The sequence below is a fragment of the Manihot esculenta genome, chromosome 15, assembly GCF_001659605.2.
Source record: "Manihot esculenta cultivar AM560-2 chromosome 15, M.esculenta_v8, whole genome shotgun sequence".
Lineage (NCBI taxonomy): Eukaryota > Viridiplantae > Streptophyta > Magnoliopsida > Malpighiales > Euphorbiaceae > Manihot > Manihot esculenta.
In genome coordinates, this window is record NC_035175.2 from 9,822,966 (window position 1) to 9,837,118 (window position 14,153).

Below are 14,153 nucleotides of genomic sequence, written 5' to 3' on the forward strand. Positions count from 1 at the left end.
TAATAATTTATGATAATCGAAAGTGAGGGACTAGAAAAAATAATTTGAAAAAGAAAAGAATTAAATTGTTAATTATGATTAATTTTAAGCACTGAATAATAATATATATTTTTGCTCTCAATAAAATTATGCTATGCTTTCTACAATATTGTTATTAATTATTATATTATAGATATTTTATTTTATTTATTTACGATTCTCATATATGATTTAGGACTGATGAAGAAACTCCTGAAAATCTGTTCCACTCCAGTTTTGAGATTCTGAAAAATTTATATCCAATAATTTTAAGTTTTTTCATTTTGATGTTACTGTTCGGTTCCTTGAATCGTAATTACAAAGAAGTAACCATAAACCTTTTCATAATTTCCGAATCAATAGCCATCATACGTAGATCCATAAATTGCAACTACAAAGAAGATTCAGCCATTATTTATGCAGTTGGATAGGAAGGCTCCATAGCAATTCCACAAAGGCCTTCCTTAGCATTGACATCTCTTTCCATTCTTATGTATCCATTCTCACCCCAGCTAGTTCCCCATGAGTTCTTCACTAGCCAATACTTGGTTCCATCATTACTCGTCCCGTATCCCACCACAGTAACTCCATGATCTAATTCAGTTCCACAATCTCCTGTGAATACCCCACTTGAGTAATGCTGGAATGCAGATTCACCAGCATCAATGGCGACTGAGACTGGTTGGTTTGCCACTGCCTTTAATAGTGCATCCTCATTGTTGGCAGGCACATCCTCATAACCAGTGATCTTGGCCGCATGATCTGCTTCTTTCTGGGAGTTGCAAGTTCCATCAACTCCCTTGTAGGGGTAGTTTGCTTCAGTGGTAAGGCCATTGTTTTGGATAATAAATTCAAAGGCATCATCCATAAGGCCACCCTCACAACCTTGGTCCATTCCGTTCGTGTCGCAATCAACCAATTCTTGTTCTGAAAGAGAGATCAATTTCCCAGTTGAGATTTTTGTGATCCCCTCCATTGCTGCCACTGCAGAAAAAGCCCAACAACATCCTGCAAATTTGCATACACCTCACATAAGAACATAGGTTTCAATTAGCATACAATTTGAAGTGACAATAGTTCATGCGACTCACCACATTGACCCTGGTCTTTGATGGGGGTAACAGCACCTTTGGTTCTCCAATCCAGGCTCGATGCAACTCCAGTGACATTTTCATACCTGAATGACTTGGATGAACTCCTATGAGGAGATGGCCTCTTATATCCATTACGCGACGCACGAAATTCCTCGTTAGTAAGGTCTGTAAATTCACTGATCCCTAGCTTGTAAGGCTTATTCCCAGCTTTATTGAAAGATTCAATGAGCTCCACATTCTCCTTGAATACCTTGAAGCGCTTCTCCTTCTCTGTGTTGTCTGCATATGCACGGTCATATTGAGCCATCCACATTTCATGTCTCTCCTCCATGGAAGCTTCAAAGAATGAACGAGACCAGCCTAGGGAAGCCCAAAGCCCCACTACTGAAACTGCCACGAAGATTAGTTTGTTTCCAAGTAGCACAGCCATTGCACCAAACGAATACAGAGAAAAGCTCTTGAAGGATATATCACTGAGTGTGGGTGTGAACTATGAATGATCATGATCTCTTTGAGACTAGAGGTACTTATAGTCCCTGATGCTGCATTAATTCCTGATGATTACCTGGTGAATCCGGCAATTCGCATATGACAATGACAGGGGAAGTTAATTACATCCGTGGACGCTGCATCGATTTGAGTCGCTTCTGTATTGTTCCGAGGATTTTTCTTTATGTGTGAAGATAGATGTCTTGCCTGAAAATTGATTTGGTTCATAGTAGACAATTTAAGAGCAAAAGGACTTGCAGAGAAAGAAATAATATTACTGTTTTCAATATCTGTTTCGTTTGTCTCCTGCTTTGTTCATTACCATGTCATCGATTGACCTCAAATTTAACTCAAACACAGATATCTTAAATCGGAACTGTTTCTGATGCTGCTGTATAATTTTTCATTTGAGCATTCAGTCCTCAAAGTATCAAATCCACTTTTGAATCTTATCAATTATAAACAACATTAAACTATGTCATTCAATTTGGAGACTTAATGTACTATGTTGTCTGCAAATCAAATTAATATTAAATTTTCTATGTTAATTTAGTAATTGATAAATATATGATGCTATGAAATAATTCTGTTAGTTAATACATACATGATAGATTAAGTCATGGAATTAGTATTTTGGTCTATAACTATGGTATGATTTCATGATGGTTTCCAATCAAGTACTTCCTGAATACAAATGTCCAGAACAAGGATGTACAAATCCAGAGATTTATTTAGTTTATAAGTGAGTTTACTTATATCTTGTTGATGGGAACTTAAATCTTGGATTTAAAAAAAAATGAAGGGATATATGTATTTGAATGTTAAATTAATGAACTAATTTACATAATTAATGTTTTTAATGGTTTAAATAAATATAAAAAGTACTAAAGTATATTTTAACTTTCCATTAATTCTTTTAAGGGACTAAGTATTAATTTATATTCTATTAATTATATAAATATATTTTCTTTCCACATTAAAGTTTATTTCGAGGAGATCGAGATTTTGAGTATTTATTGATTTTTTATTTTTATGGATTTTTTAGTTTCTATTTGTAGAATCTTCTCCCATCATGATATTAATAACTTGAAACTGTACCACTCACCCAGCTATCAATATTGTCATGCTTTTGAAAAATCTTTAAGTTCTGTAGCGTCTCCTCCAATTGTGCGGTTACCGAGGTTTTAAACTTCCTCCTTTCTGATGGCTTTTAATTGTTTGGTTTGTCAATGAGTGGTCGTAATCGATTGCATGAGATTGTTATGAGTTTATAGTTTATTCATCGTTGGTCTTACTTTTATCGCTATCTAGATTATGGTTTTGAACTTGTATTTTTTTGTGGATAATTTTTTAGGTATGCAATAAATATCTTTCTCTTCTTCTTTACCAAATTAGCAGTAGCACTGAGAATGTGAAGGTAGTGTTTACGATTTCGATAACTCTAATTGATGCGTGAGCTATGAATTGGGCTGGGCTGGGCTGTAAGTTTAATGGTTTGAACTCTTAATGTTTGTGTTTTGAGTTTTCTTTTATTTTGATCGATTACACTTTTTAAATATAAATATTTTATAGTTAAAAAAAATCAAATTATATAACATTTTATACATTTAAATATAATATTTTTTAATTAAAATGATCAAAATTTAATTAATGCACTTATTTGAAGATTAAAAATTTATGTCCTTTTTCTAAGATTGCAATTTATTAAAAAAGGTTAAAGTCAAATATATATCAAAAGGAACAAGTCTAGCTAAGAAATACCCGGTCACAATAAAAGGCTTCAAACTAGAAAAAACTTAACAGACTAAGCTTACAAAGCTCAACTCTAACCCAAAGGCTCACAAGAAAAATTCTAGCCCAATTCGAAGGAGATCCAGCTCGTCCAAGGACAAAATGCTGATGAGGAGAACAACACGGTTATTGAAGGAAGAAGAAAAATCATCTGAAGCATAAACAACCAAGAACCAGAAAACTCCAGTTACTCCACCTCAATAAGGAACACAAAAGCCAAAGACAACAACCCAGTGTGACAAAAAAAAATCCAATTCTTTTTAATATATAATGTATGAATTTTCCAATTAATACACTTTTTAAATATCCATTTGTTAGCATAAATAAATAAATTCTAGTTGATAACGTCCGATTAAACATTTTAGTAAAGCATTGAATATTTTAAAATTATAGAGACCATTATTAAACGATGATTAAATTCTAGGGATTTTTTTTAAATATAATGCTTTGGAACTTTTACTATTTATTTTTAGCAAGATTAGAGAGAGGTTATAATTAATATGTATTATTTTATTTTTAAAATTTAAAATTTTAATTTTAATATTTTAATTTCCTGAAATTGAAATTCACTCCCTGAAAAAATATATATATTTTTTTAATTTGATAAAATTAAATTATAAGGATTAAATTATTTTTTAAAGATGCATAAATTTTAATTTTAACATAACTTAAAAATTAAAAAATAATATACTTTTTCATGGTTATTTATAAAACAATTAAACATAATAATTTTTAATTTGATAGAATTAAAATATAGAAATTAAATATTAAATTTTAAAAATAAACAGGTACATGCCTTAATTTGTTTTTAAATTTATTTTTAAAGAAAAGAAGTTAAAAAAAAAGTCCAAATAAATTCTTTACTTCCACTTTAGGGGTAAATAAGATTAATTTAAAATTTTGAATCAATTAAATTTCTGTATTTTTATTAAAGATTAAATAAGTTCTAATTTAATATAATTTTATTTTTTTAATAATAAAATATTATTTTTTATAATTTAAAATATAAAAATTTAATATTTTAATTATCATAAAAATTTTAAAAAATATATAAATATAATAAATAATTTTTAAAATTATAAAAATAAATTAATTATATAAAAATATTTTTATTATTAAAAAATAATATTATATTAAATAACGACTTATTTAATTTTTAATAACAATACATAAATTTAATCGATTTAAAATTTTAAATTAAGTTTATTTAATATTTGAGTAAAAATACATATACTTAATTAAACTTATAAAAAAAAAACAGTCAATTTACAGTCGGCAGGCGGTTAAAAATTGCAACTCTTAAAAGGAAAAAATAAAGGGGAATTAAAAAATTTCCACTTGGGACTGGGACTGCGAATTTAAACAAGCCTCTCACTCGTAAGCCTTTTCCTTTGCTTAGGGTTTTTCTATCGTCGTCTTTCTCCGGTACGAACTTTATCTCATCGCCAACTTCTTCAATCCTTCTTTTTCTCTTCAGATTATGTTGTTGTTTTTATGTTTTCTTGTTTAGGGTTTCCTTCTACTGTTTCACTGCTAACTCGTTTTCTTTTCCATTTGTGGTTTTTATTTGCCTATATATTTTCCCGCGAATTTAACAAGGAATTGAAGGGTTTATGCAGTATTTTGCCCAAAGTTAGCTGAAATGAGCAAGTTGAATTTTTATTTCGCTCAGTTTGGTTTTATTCATAAATTCATTGTAATCATGGTTCGATATCGTCTTCAGTTTTTCTTTTAGAATTGTTGTATAATTGTATATAATCTGATTTCTGCATCTGTATAATTTCTCACAGAAATTTAATTATAAAATTCTTGTAATTTGAGGCCAATTAAATAGAATTACCTATTTATATAAGATATTAATATTTATTGGAAACTTTTTTAATACTCGCTGCATGAACATTACAAAATCAAGGATAATTTGGAAAACTAATTCGATGTTAAGTAGCATAAGTGTTTTAACTGTTTGCCTTTGTTTATTTTTATTTATTTATTTATTTTTGTTTCCATCAAGACTTGTTTTTTGTCCTCAGCTGGCCATTGATATTTGGAAAAATGGGTGAGAGTGGGAAGCGATCTCGTCCACAAAGAGATCATGATGGGGATGGTAAGACTCAGAAGAGAAGGGTTAATGACAAGGATGAAAGGGCTAACGATGAACTGGTTGTTTACAGAATCTTGTGTCCAGATGAGGTTATAGGAAGTGTTATTGGAAAAAATGGGAAGGTCATAAACTCAATTAGGCAAGAGACAAGGGCAAAGGTTAAGGTGGTGGATCCATTTCCTGGTGCCAAGGATAGGGTCATTACAATCTATTGCTATGTCAAGAAAAAGGAGGATGTTGAGGTTGATGACGAGTTCAATGACCATGAGCCATTATGTGCTGCTCAGGATGCTCTTATTAGAGTTCATGCGTCAATTTCAAATGCAGTTGCATCTGTTGTTGATTCTGACAAGAAATGGAAGGATAAGGTGGAATGCCATATTCTTGTCCCTTCTAGCCAGTCTGCAAATATCATTGGTAAGGCTGGAATGACCATAAAGAAATTGAGAAGTAAGACAAGGACAAATATCAAAGTTACTGCTAAGGATGCCTCAGACCCAACTCACTCGTGTGCTATGGACTTTGATAACTTTATTCTGGTTAGTCTATAAGACATTTATTCCTTTTTGATTCAGGACTAATTAATCCATTAATTATTAATTTTTAACAAGGAATTAGTGCATCAAGCAAACCATGTGCGACCTCCTCCTATGTAGTTGTGTGTAGGATACTCATGGCTTAAGTTAGGTATATATCACGTAACTTTTTTTTGTTACATTCAAATTGAATAGAAAAATTGCAACAGAGTCACAACTTTTGCATTGATTGGATAATGGACATGTATATTATGGTCCTGACCTCTCACCCCCCCCCCCCCCCCAAAAAAAAAAAAAAAAATAAAGAACATTGGATGCTTGGAGCTCACTTCTGTTTCTTGTAAACTATGGGGATAAACTTTATTGGGCTTAAGAGTTTCTTTTTTTCCCCATGTGAATAGATAAGTGGTGAATCAGAAGCTGTCAAGAAAGCATTATTTGCTGTTTCTGCAATTATGTATAAATTCAATCCTAAGGAAGAAATTCCTCTTGAGACAACTGTACCTGAAGCTCCTCCAAGCATTATCATACCATCAGATGTCTCTATTTATCCACCAGGTGGACTATATCCAAATGCAGATCCAATTGTGCCTTCTAGATCTGTCCCACCGATACTAGGCTCCGCACATGTGCCAGAACTTCAGGGTTATGGGGATACAGGGAGTTCGTGGCCTGTATATTCATCCACCCTCCCTGTAGTTCCTAGTTTTGGCAGTGCCTCTCACTCTGAGGAGTTAATCATGCGAGTGTTATGCCCTTTTGACAAGATTGGTCGTGTAATTGGCAAAGGAGGCGGTACTATTAAAAGCATAAGGCAGACTAGTGGGGCTCGTGTTGAGGTTGATGATACCAAGGCCGACCGTGATGAGTGTATCATTACAGTGATTGCGACAGAGGTGTGCTACTTTTCTTCTTGCTTTGTTCTTTATTTCCTTTTCAATGGCATTTTCTTTTAAATTGTTATGAATGCTCAAACAATGTGGAGAATGGACCTTTTATTCCAATTTCTTTTTTTTTGGTTGTTTTATTATTTCAAAGGAGGATGTAATGAGAAATGGATCATATATTTTGTTTTAAGCTGGACTCAGTTTAGTTGAGTCTTAAAACTTACCATATGCATTTTTTTAGTATATGCTATTTCAAATATATTTGTGATAATGTGGATTTTCTTTGAAATAAATTTCATACCAAATGGTGTTTTGCTTATAATTTGGACTCCGCTCATGATGTTGATCATCTGATGTAAGTAACACATTCTTTGCAGTCGCCTGATGATTTGAAGTCCATGGCAGTTGAAGCTGTTCTATTGCTCCAAGGGAAGATTAATGATGAAGATGATGATACTGTAAGCATTCGTTTCCTCGTTCCTTCTAAAGTTATTGGGTGCATTATTGGGAAAAGTGGTTCGATTGTAAATGAAATTCGAAAGAGAACCAAAGCTGATGTACGCATATCAAAAGGCCAGAAACCTAAGTGTGCTGATTCTAATGATGAACTTGTTGAGGTCTGATTTTTCAACTTCATCCTATCTATTCTTTTTAAAACCTTTCTTTTTTGTTTTTAGATTTATCTTGGGCTGATCTTGTACTTGTATAGGTGTTGGGAGAAGTTGGTAGTGTGAGAGATGCACTTGTCCAGATTGTTTTGAGGCTTCGAGATGATGTATTGAAAGAAAAAGACGGTAGTCATAATACTTCTGTTGGTGCTGATTCTTTATATTCAGGTGGCGCTGCTATTCCAGTACCATCTCTCTTGCCTTCTGTTCCACCAGTTGCTCCACTGACATATGATCAGAGGGCTGAAACTGGCAGTGGATTAGGCCTGCTTTCATCGAACAGCCTCTATGGATATGGATCTTTGTCGGTATGTCACTGTTTGGGCAATTTTTGCCTCCATTAGTTTCATCTTCATCATAATTGTGATAGTTACTGTCTAGAGTTACTTTCTAGTATTTGTATTGTCATTTGGGAGTTCTAAAGTTCATCTGTGAACTGATGAAAGCTATCCCTTTTTGTCTGTCTTGATGTGTCAAAGATTTTGTTAAAGTTAAACTACTGCTACTATTTGTTTCTAGTGAATTCTCAAGGTGATTATGATGGTGGTATTCTCTTATATTTGATTTATCTCTCTTGTTTTGGGTCTACATAACCAGAATTTTTTCATTTGTTCTATGAGATGCAAGGTCCAATATTGAATGCATAACTCCTATCTAATATTTCTTTAGGTGTACTACTGGGTTGTTGAGTAGGCTTGGAGATCTGAATTTTCATGATATTTTGAATCTTGACATGGATCAAAATTGAACTAGTTTTTAGAACAGGTTAAAGTTAAAACCTTGACAGAGGATGGGCCTTGGTGTAAAATAGTAAAGTTGCTCCTTGGTGAAAGGAGATCATTGGTTCAGAATACAGTACCCTCCTTTTAATACAAGGGGAAAGTTATGTCTATCTGACCATCCTCATGCTGCAATACTGGAAGGCTTGTGCACTGAGAGTATGAGATACCCTTTTTTGGTTGAGACCCCTGACCTGCCCTATATCAACATCAAAGCAAGCAGATAGACAATTTTTAGGTGTGAAGTCCTTCCCCTTGAGACACAAAAGTGTGTGTGTGTATTTGGTTATATATATATATATATGAACATTGGTGCAGAATTGGTCTCAAATAGAGCTATTTAGCCAGAAAAATGATCCACATAGCTGACACAACTAATTTGTGGTTAAGGCTTAGTTGTTGTTGTTCCTTCTCTTTATGTTCTTTGTTATATTGAAAATTTGATGATGGTTTACAGCTTTAGTGGAAATTATTTTCCTCTTCAATATATTGTTTTATTTTATTTCTTTCTCTTCTGTTAGTTTTTGTATTTAATTTGTTCTTTGTTTAGATGGGAGAAAATGGCTATGGTTCAATGTCCTCATATTCATCATCTAAGCTGTATGGAGGGTTAGTATTTTTTGTTTTTAGTTCTTGGGATAAAATATTTTTTGTTTTGGCATCTATACTCTTCATTCAAGCGGATTTTATGCACTTTTGCAGGTTTCCTCCACCCTCAACCTTAGAGATGTTGGTGCCTGCTAATGCTGTTGGAAAAGTTATGGGTAAAGGAGGGGCAAATATAGCCAACATTCGAAAGGTTTGTTCATGTCTTTTCTCATTAGCCATGCACACTCATAAGTCTTCTAGGGATTTTAGAAAAGATAGCATGCATTTTGATTGTTAAAACACAGTTTGCACAGGGTCTTTCTTCTTCATATAACCTATTATAGCAGTTGGGGTAATGTGTAGCCAACCAAAATTATATCTAGTGGGTTTTCTTAAAGCTAATTTTTAGACTATGTTCAGCTCCATGATGATACTAATTCAATGTCCTTAATGATGAATTATTGGATATGGGGACTGAGAGGTGGGTTTTCTTAAAGCTAAATTCGCTGGACTACATTCAGATTCAGGATGAGACTAGTTTAGTGTTCAAGACAGTGAATTATTGGATATGGTGATTGAGATGCCGATTGAAGTCCAAGAATAATTTACATGTGTATTGTTAACACCTTCATTTTGATTTGGTTCCACCAGACCATTTACTCTTGCCTTTTTTTTCTCTATATTGAGTTGATAAAAATTCATTCAAAATTTTGTTATTCCTGTTGGTGAGGCGGAATGATGCATATTATTCCTTCACGATGCCTAACAAGCATTTGGTCTAATGGTCATTTTTGGCAAATTTCAAATGCAAAAACATAGATTCTGCTGGGTTTTTTTTTCTTGTTAATGGAAGAGATGTTCCAGATCTTTTGCCTCGTATTTATCTCTTTTTTTTTCCCCTGTAAATTACATTCTTGCCTTTTCGGTTTTCCATTTCAGATATCAGGAGCAATGATAGAGATCTCTGATGCCAAGTCTGCTAGGGGTGATCGTATTGCTCATATATCCGGCACGCCAGAGCAGAAGCGTGCAGCAGAAAACTTGATTCAGGCATTTATAATGGCCACTTAAGTTTTGAGAATACCTCTTGGTATTTCAAGGTGAATAGTTAATATCTTGGAATTGTCTTCATCAAAGTCGTCCTTAGTTTCTTTAGGTTTCCATCTGGAGGGCTTCGTTTTCTAGGCTTCTACAACTGGATCTCCTGTTTCTTGCGTAATGCTGCTGATCAAGATCGTGTGGGAGATTCACTGCTGATTCATCTTCATGGGCATAGGTTTCTGCCTTTGTAGCTTGATCTATTCCTCAATCTGCAAATCCTAGAACTTTTTAGGTTCTTTCATTCCCCTCGTTTTGTTTTATCTGGTCTTGTCATGTAGGGCCCACCTTATTTCCATTATTATTTGTTCTCTAATTTTATAATCACACCAGAAAGTGTTTCGGTGACCATGTTGCCTAACTCTTAATGAATATGTGTTGTTTTTTGAGCCAGACAATCTCTAGTTATTAGATCTCTCTCAGTGATTCGAGATGCTGTGCCGTTGATGTTGAATCTCTACTTGATATTTCCTGGTTTTTGCTTTTCTGATACAGCTTTCAAAAGCCAATCATTTCCTCTCATGATGAAGTAGAGATGGCTCTCTGGAGCTCAGGCTTTCTTCATTCTGCTCTTAGTTCAAAATCTTGATCCTTTTTTCTGTTATATGAAGGGAATATTGCAGAGATTAAATCGTTAAATTGCTATTCACAATATAGTTTTTGAGTATCTTTCGATGCTTTCCTCAATATATATATGATGCTGAGTTGCACATAATTTGTTATGTGATATTCAGCACATACTCTGTCAAAATCTGTTAGGAAAGTTTTTGACACTTTTAATATCCTGGTATATTACCCCCAAATATCATTTTCATTTTCAAAAAAGTTGTGTTCCATCAAATGCAAATCGCATTAACATTCTTCTTTACTGTTGGGTTTGAACTGCTATAGTTATTGATATTCTCAGCTTCACCTCATCTTCCTTGGAGCAATTATGTTGCTGCTCCTGTTGCATTTCAGATTGTCACATCTTAAACTCAGTTGAGCTTGATATTAGTGATAACCTGAGTCATGGAGCCTTCTTTTTACTTTCTTCTAGGGGGTCCATATTGAAGAATAGCATGCCAATTGCCAGCAAAACTTTCGAAGTTTAATATTCAACCTTGGTATTATAATTTACTTGTAGCGAGTATTATAAGTTTCCCTGCTGACCCTGTTACGCTTTTCTGTTTACGTTTAATGTTTTGAACTTTGTTGCTCTCTTAGCGTATTGTCATTTTAGCTTTACATTGGGCCCCTCATCAAAATTAATTCCATCTGTAGGGTTAAAAAAGAGCATTCCATTCCTTTCATTATTTTCAATGTCTCATAAAAGGCTCCTTCATTTAAGTATGATCATCTCTGTTTATGGTAATTCTTCCTTCTATCAAATTTGTATTGTGTCATTAAATACTTCATTTATATAACACAATCTAGATGTCATCAGACTGGGGTGCTTCCCCCGCTGCCCCCTCTCTTTCTCTGATTCAGCAGCAGTTGCTTTCAATATCCTATTTTTATTGGCAGTTGCCATTCAGTGTCAATACCCCAGTGAAACGTGGTCCTTGCTAAAACTCTGAATATTTTCTTTTCGGCTTTGGTCCATTTGGGACCTGTTGATTGTGGACTTCACATTGAAGGGTAGCTGTCTTCCCCCGACCTTTCATTCTGTAACTGCAATTCTCCATATAAATAAGTGGATTACTAGTCTGGGATCCAAATAAGCAAAAATATTTCTGATAAAGATGTTCCTCGGCAATGTCATCACGACCATTGAAGACAGTAGTCATGCCAAACCAAATATGATGAGTAGTGTGGTCCTAAGCTAAACGTTGCCTGTTCTAGGATTTCAATGTGATCCAGGCAATTTAGCTCGAGGAATGAACCATGAGGCCCTAATTTTATTTCATGTTCTGCACAATGTTATCAACATTGATATGTTACGCAGTTGTCCAAATGATCCACTCTTCCTATCCACTTTTCCTTTTTCTATGCTTGACTTTCAAATGATCTAGTTCTAGTTCTTTCACATTGAAAATCTTTAGGTTAAGTAGAAATTTCTATGAAATGTCTCTGTGCTGCAGTTCCATTAAGGATTACACATCACACATCAGAACTCTTCTCCGCATAAAAAAATGCAATGCAAAAGCACAATGTTTTGAACTTCATAGACCTATGGGTTGGTAGGTGGATCCCATTTTTGTTGAAAATTCTTTTCTGGTGCTTGCAATGCCTATGATGAGTCAGTTTGTTGTTAGTGTTGAACTGGGTGGTTCAAGCTTTTGACTCTTCTAAATAAACAGCTTTTAAGGTCAAGTGAGTTCCTTGTTATCATATTAGGACTCTGAATTTGTGCTTGTGTGTCTGCCTGATCCTCCATTAGCTTGGAAAAATTCATTAATCCTGTCCCTTCCTTTTAACTGCAATGTGAGCGGGTGTTGACCAATCGTTAATATTTGGTAAATAGAGGGGTATTAATATCTTTATGCTGTTGCGGTGGAGTCTATGTCTATTAGATAGTGTAGTAGATTGGATGAGAAGAGGGAAAATATTTGTTCTGGAGGATTGTTGCATTGAAGTGGTTTTGGATTGTTGATCTTTTGCATTTGGAGTGTTGTGTTCTTTCTTATCGCATTGAGATTGCTTTTGTAATTTGTAGTTGATGTGGACAGTTCTGTAAACTGTTGTAATAGACCTGGGTGAGAAGTGTGGGATTCGCTTAATGCTTGATTAGCAGTTGACAAAGTTAGGAACTCTTTTTAATTTTTTGTTTTTTACATATTGTGCTTTGTGTCAAATGATGATGTTAAATGTCTCCCCCTCCACTCTTTCTATTCCCGCCCCCTCCCCTTCCTTTCCTTTGTGTGCATGCATGTTTCTTTCTTCCCTTTATTTCTTTCTCTGCATTCATGTCTTCTCATGGTTGCACTAATGAATAAGGCAGATGTTATGATTAAAAGAGTAGATAATGCTAATGATTTTATTTCTTTCTGCTCTAAAGTTCTTGTATGTTTAAAAAACAAGGATGCATTTAAGGGGCGGATTGCTAACTGTAGTTGCAGCATTAGAGCTGTATTTTTTTTTTAAATTTCTTTTAAAGTTAGCAACATCAGATGACGTTATTACTTGTTTTTTTTTTCTTCGTTGCTTTCCGTTTTATTATAATGGGTTGCTGAAGAAAGCTGTTTGAAACTTGCAACATATGTTAGTAGAAAGAAGATTTATCCTTTGCATATGCTGGAATTCAGTTGATTGCTTAAGAGAAACTACAAATAAAAACTGGCATTTAGGATCTAAAGGAAAAGCCGAATTTGGGTTTTGGAAGCAAAGTGGATGTGTAACCCCCAGGTCTGTGTAAGGGGGCGCCGTTTCCCTATTAATATCTTAGGATTTTTAATATTCTAGATGGATTTATACGTTTACTCAACTTTCTTGTCATCATATTAACTTTTTTTTTTCTTCAAAAAAGATGTTTAATATGAACTTACGATTTATTAATTCTGATTTTTTTTAATGTTTCAGATAAAATACTTTATCCTTCTATCAATTTAATATATTTTTTATATTTTTAAATCATTAAAAATGAGGTATGTGCACGAGCCTCCGTAATTTTTTCTTTTTATAGTCATATTGAAATTCTGCATTTAGAATAATTATATTTATAAGCTTCCGGCTTCATTGAAAAAACAAGACTATGGTTGCTGAAAACATATTTTCGATCATTATAATGGGTGGGATTAGGGTTAAGTTGTTTTGCAGAAAATTGTTTTAAAAAAAGGATCTGTTTAGTATTTTTAGTAAATCTATTTTTTTATTGTTTGATTGTAGTGTGGAAAATGTTTTATATGGAATAAATTTTATTAAGATAATTATTTTTTAAAAATAATTTTTTATTATTTGTTATACTTTCAAAAAATAAATAAAATTTATATATTTAAAGTCTAGAATGTTAATGCAAAGCCAAAATTTATAAAATAATTTGTTTTATTATAAAGAAAATGGTTTAAATTTTATTTGATTTAGGAAATATTTATTTTTTATTAATTATTTTTTCCAAATTCACAATTCTCGAACTACTCGTGTAAATTTCCTTTTTGCACTTTTTATAGATATTTTTGTAGTGTT

The 14,153-nt window shown here is 33.2% G+C and overlaps 2 protein-coding genes across 4 annotated transcripts; one reads left to right on the forward strand and one right to left on the reverse strand.

Annotated features, from left to right (window-relative positions):
* Nucleotides 1–248: 248 nt before the first annotated feature.
* LOC110601475 (senescence-specific cysteine protease SAG39) lies at nt 249–1,627 on the reverse strand. The gene is made up of 2 exons (XM_021738624.2): nt 1,110–1,627; nt 249–1,026 (listed from the first exon to the last, which is right to left on the reverse strand). Exons 1-2 carry the CDS (start codon nt 1,540–1,542, stop codon nt 434–436), a joined length of 1,026 nt encoding a protein of 341 aa, XP_021594316.1. The 5' UTR covers nt 1,543–1,627; the 3' UTR covers nt 249–433.
* A 3,065-nt stretch (nt 1,628–4,692) lies between these two features.
* On the forward strand, nt 4,693–10,442 carry LOC110600702 (KH domain-containing protein At4g18375). 3 transcript variants are annotated; one of them, XM_021737536.2, is made up of 8 exons: nt 4,693–4,817; nt 5,423–6,032; nt 6,431–6,925; nt 7,294–7,533; nt 7,626–7,892; nt 8,914–8,972; nt 9,066–9,162; nt 9,891–10,442. In XM_021737536.2, the coding sequence occupies exons 2-8, from the start codon at nt 5,445–5,447 to the stop codon at nt 10,020–10,022; spliced, it is 1,878 nt and encodes a 625-aa protein (XP_021593228.1). In that variant the 5' UTR covers nt 4,693–4,817; nt 5,423–5,444; the 3' UTR covers nt 10,023–10,442. The 3 variants fall into 3 exon arrangements, with proteins under 3 accessions (XP_021593228.1, XP_043806983.1, XP_021593229.1); XM_043951048.1 differs by having other exon boundaries at nt 4,738–4,769; XM_021737537.2 differs by lacking the exons at nt 4,693–4,817; nt 9,891–10,442 and adding an exon at nt 9,424–9,664 and having other exon boundaries at nt 5,404–6,032.
* Nucleotides 10,443–14,153: the final 3,711 nt, after the last annotated feature.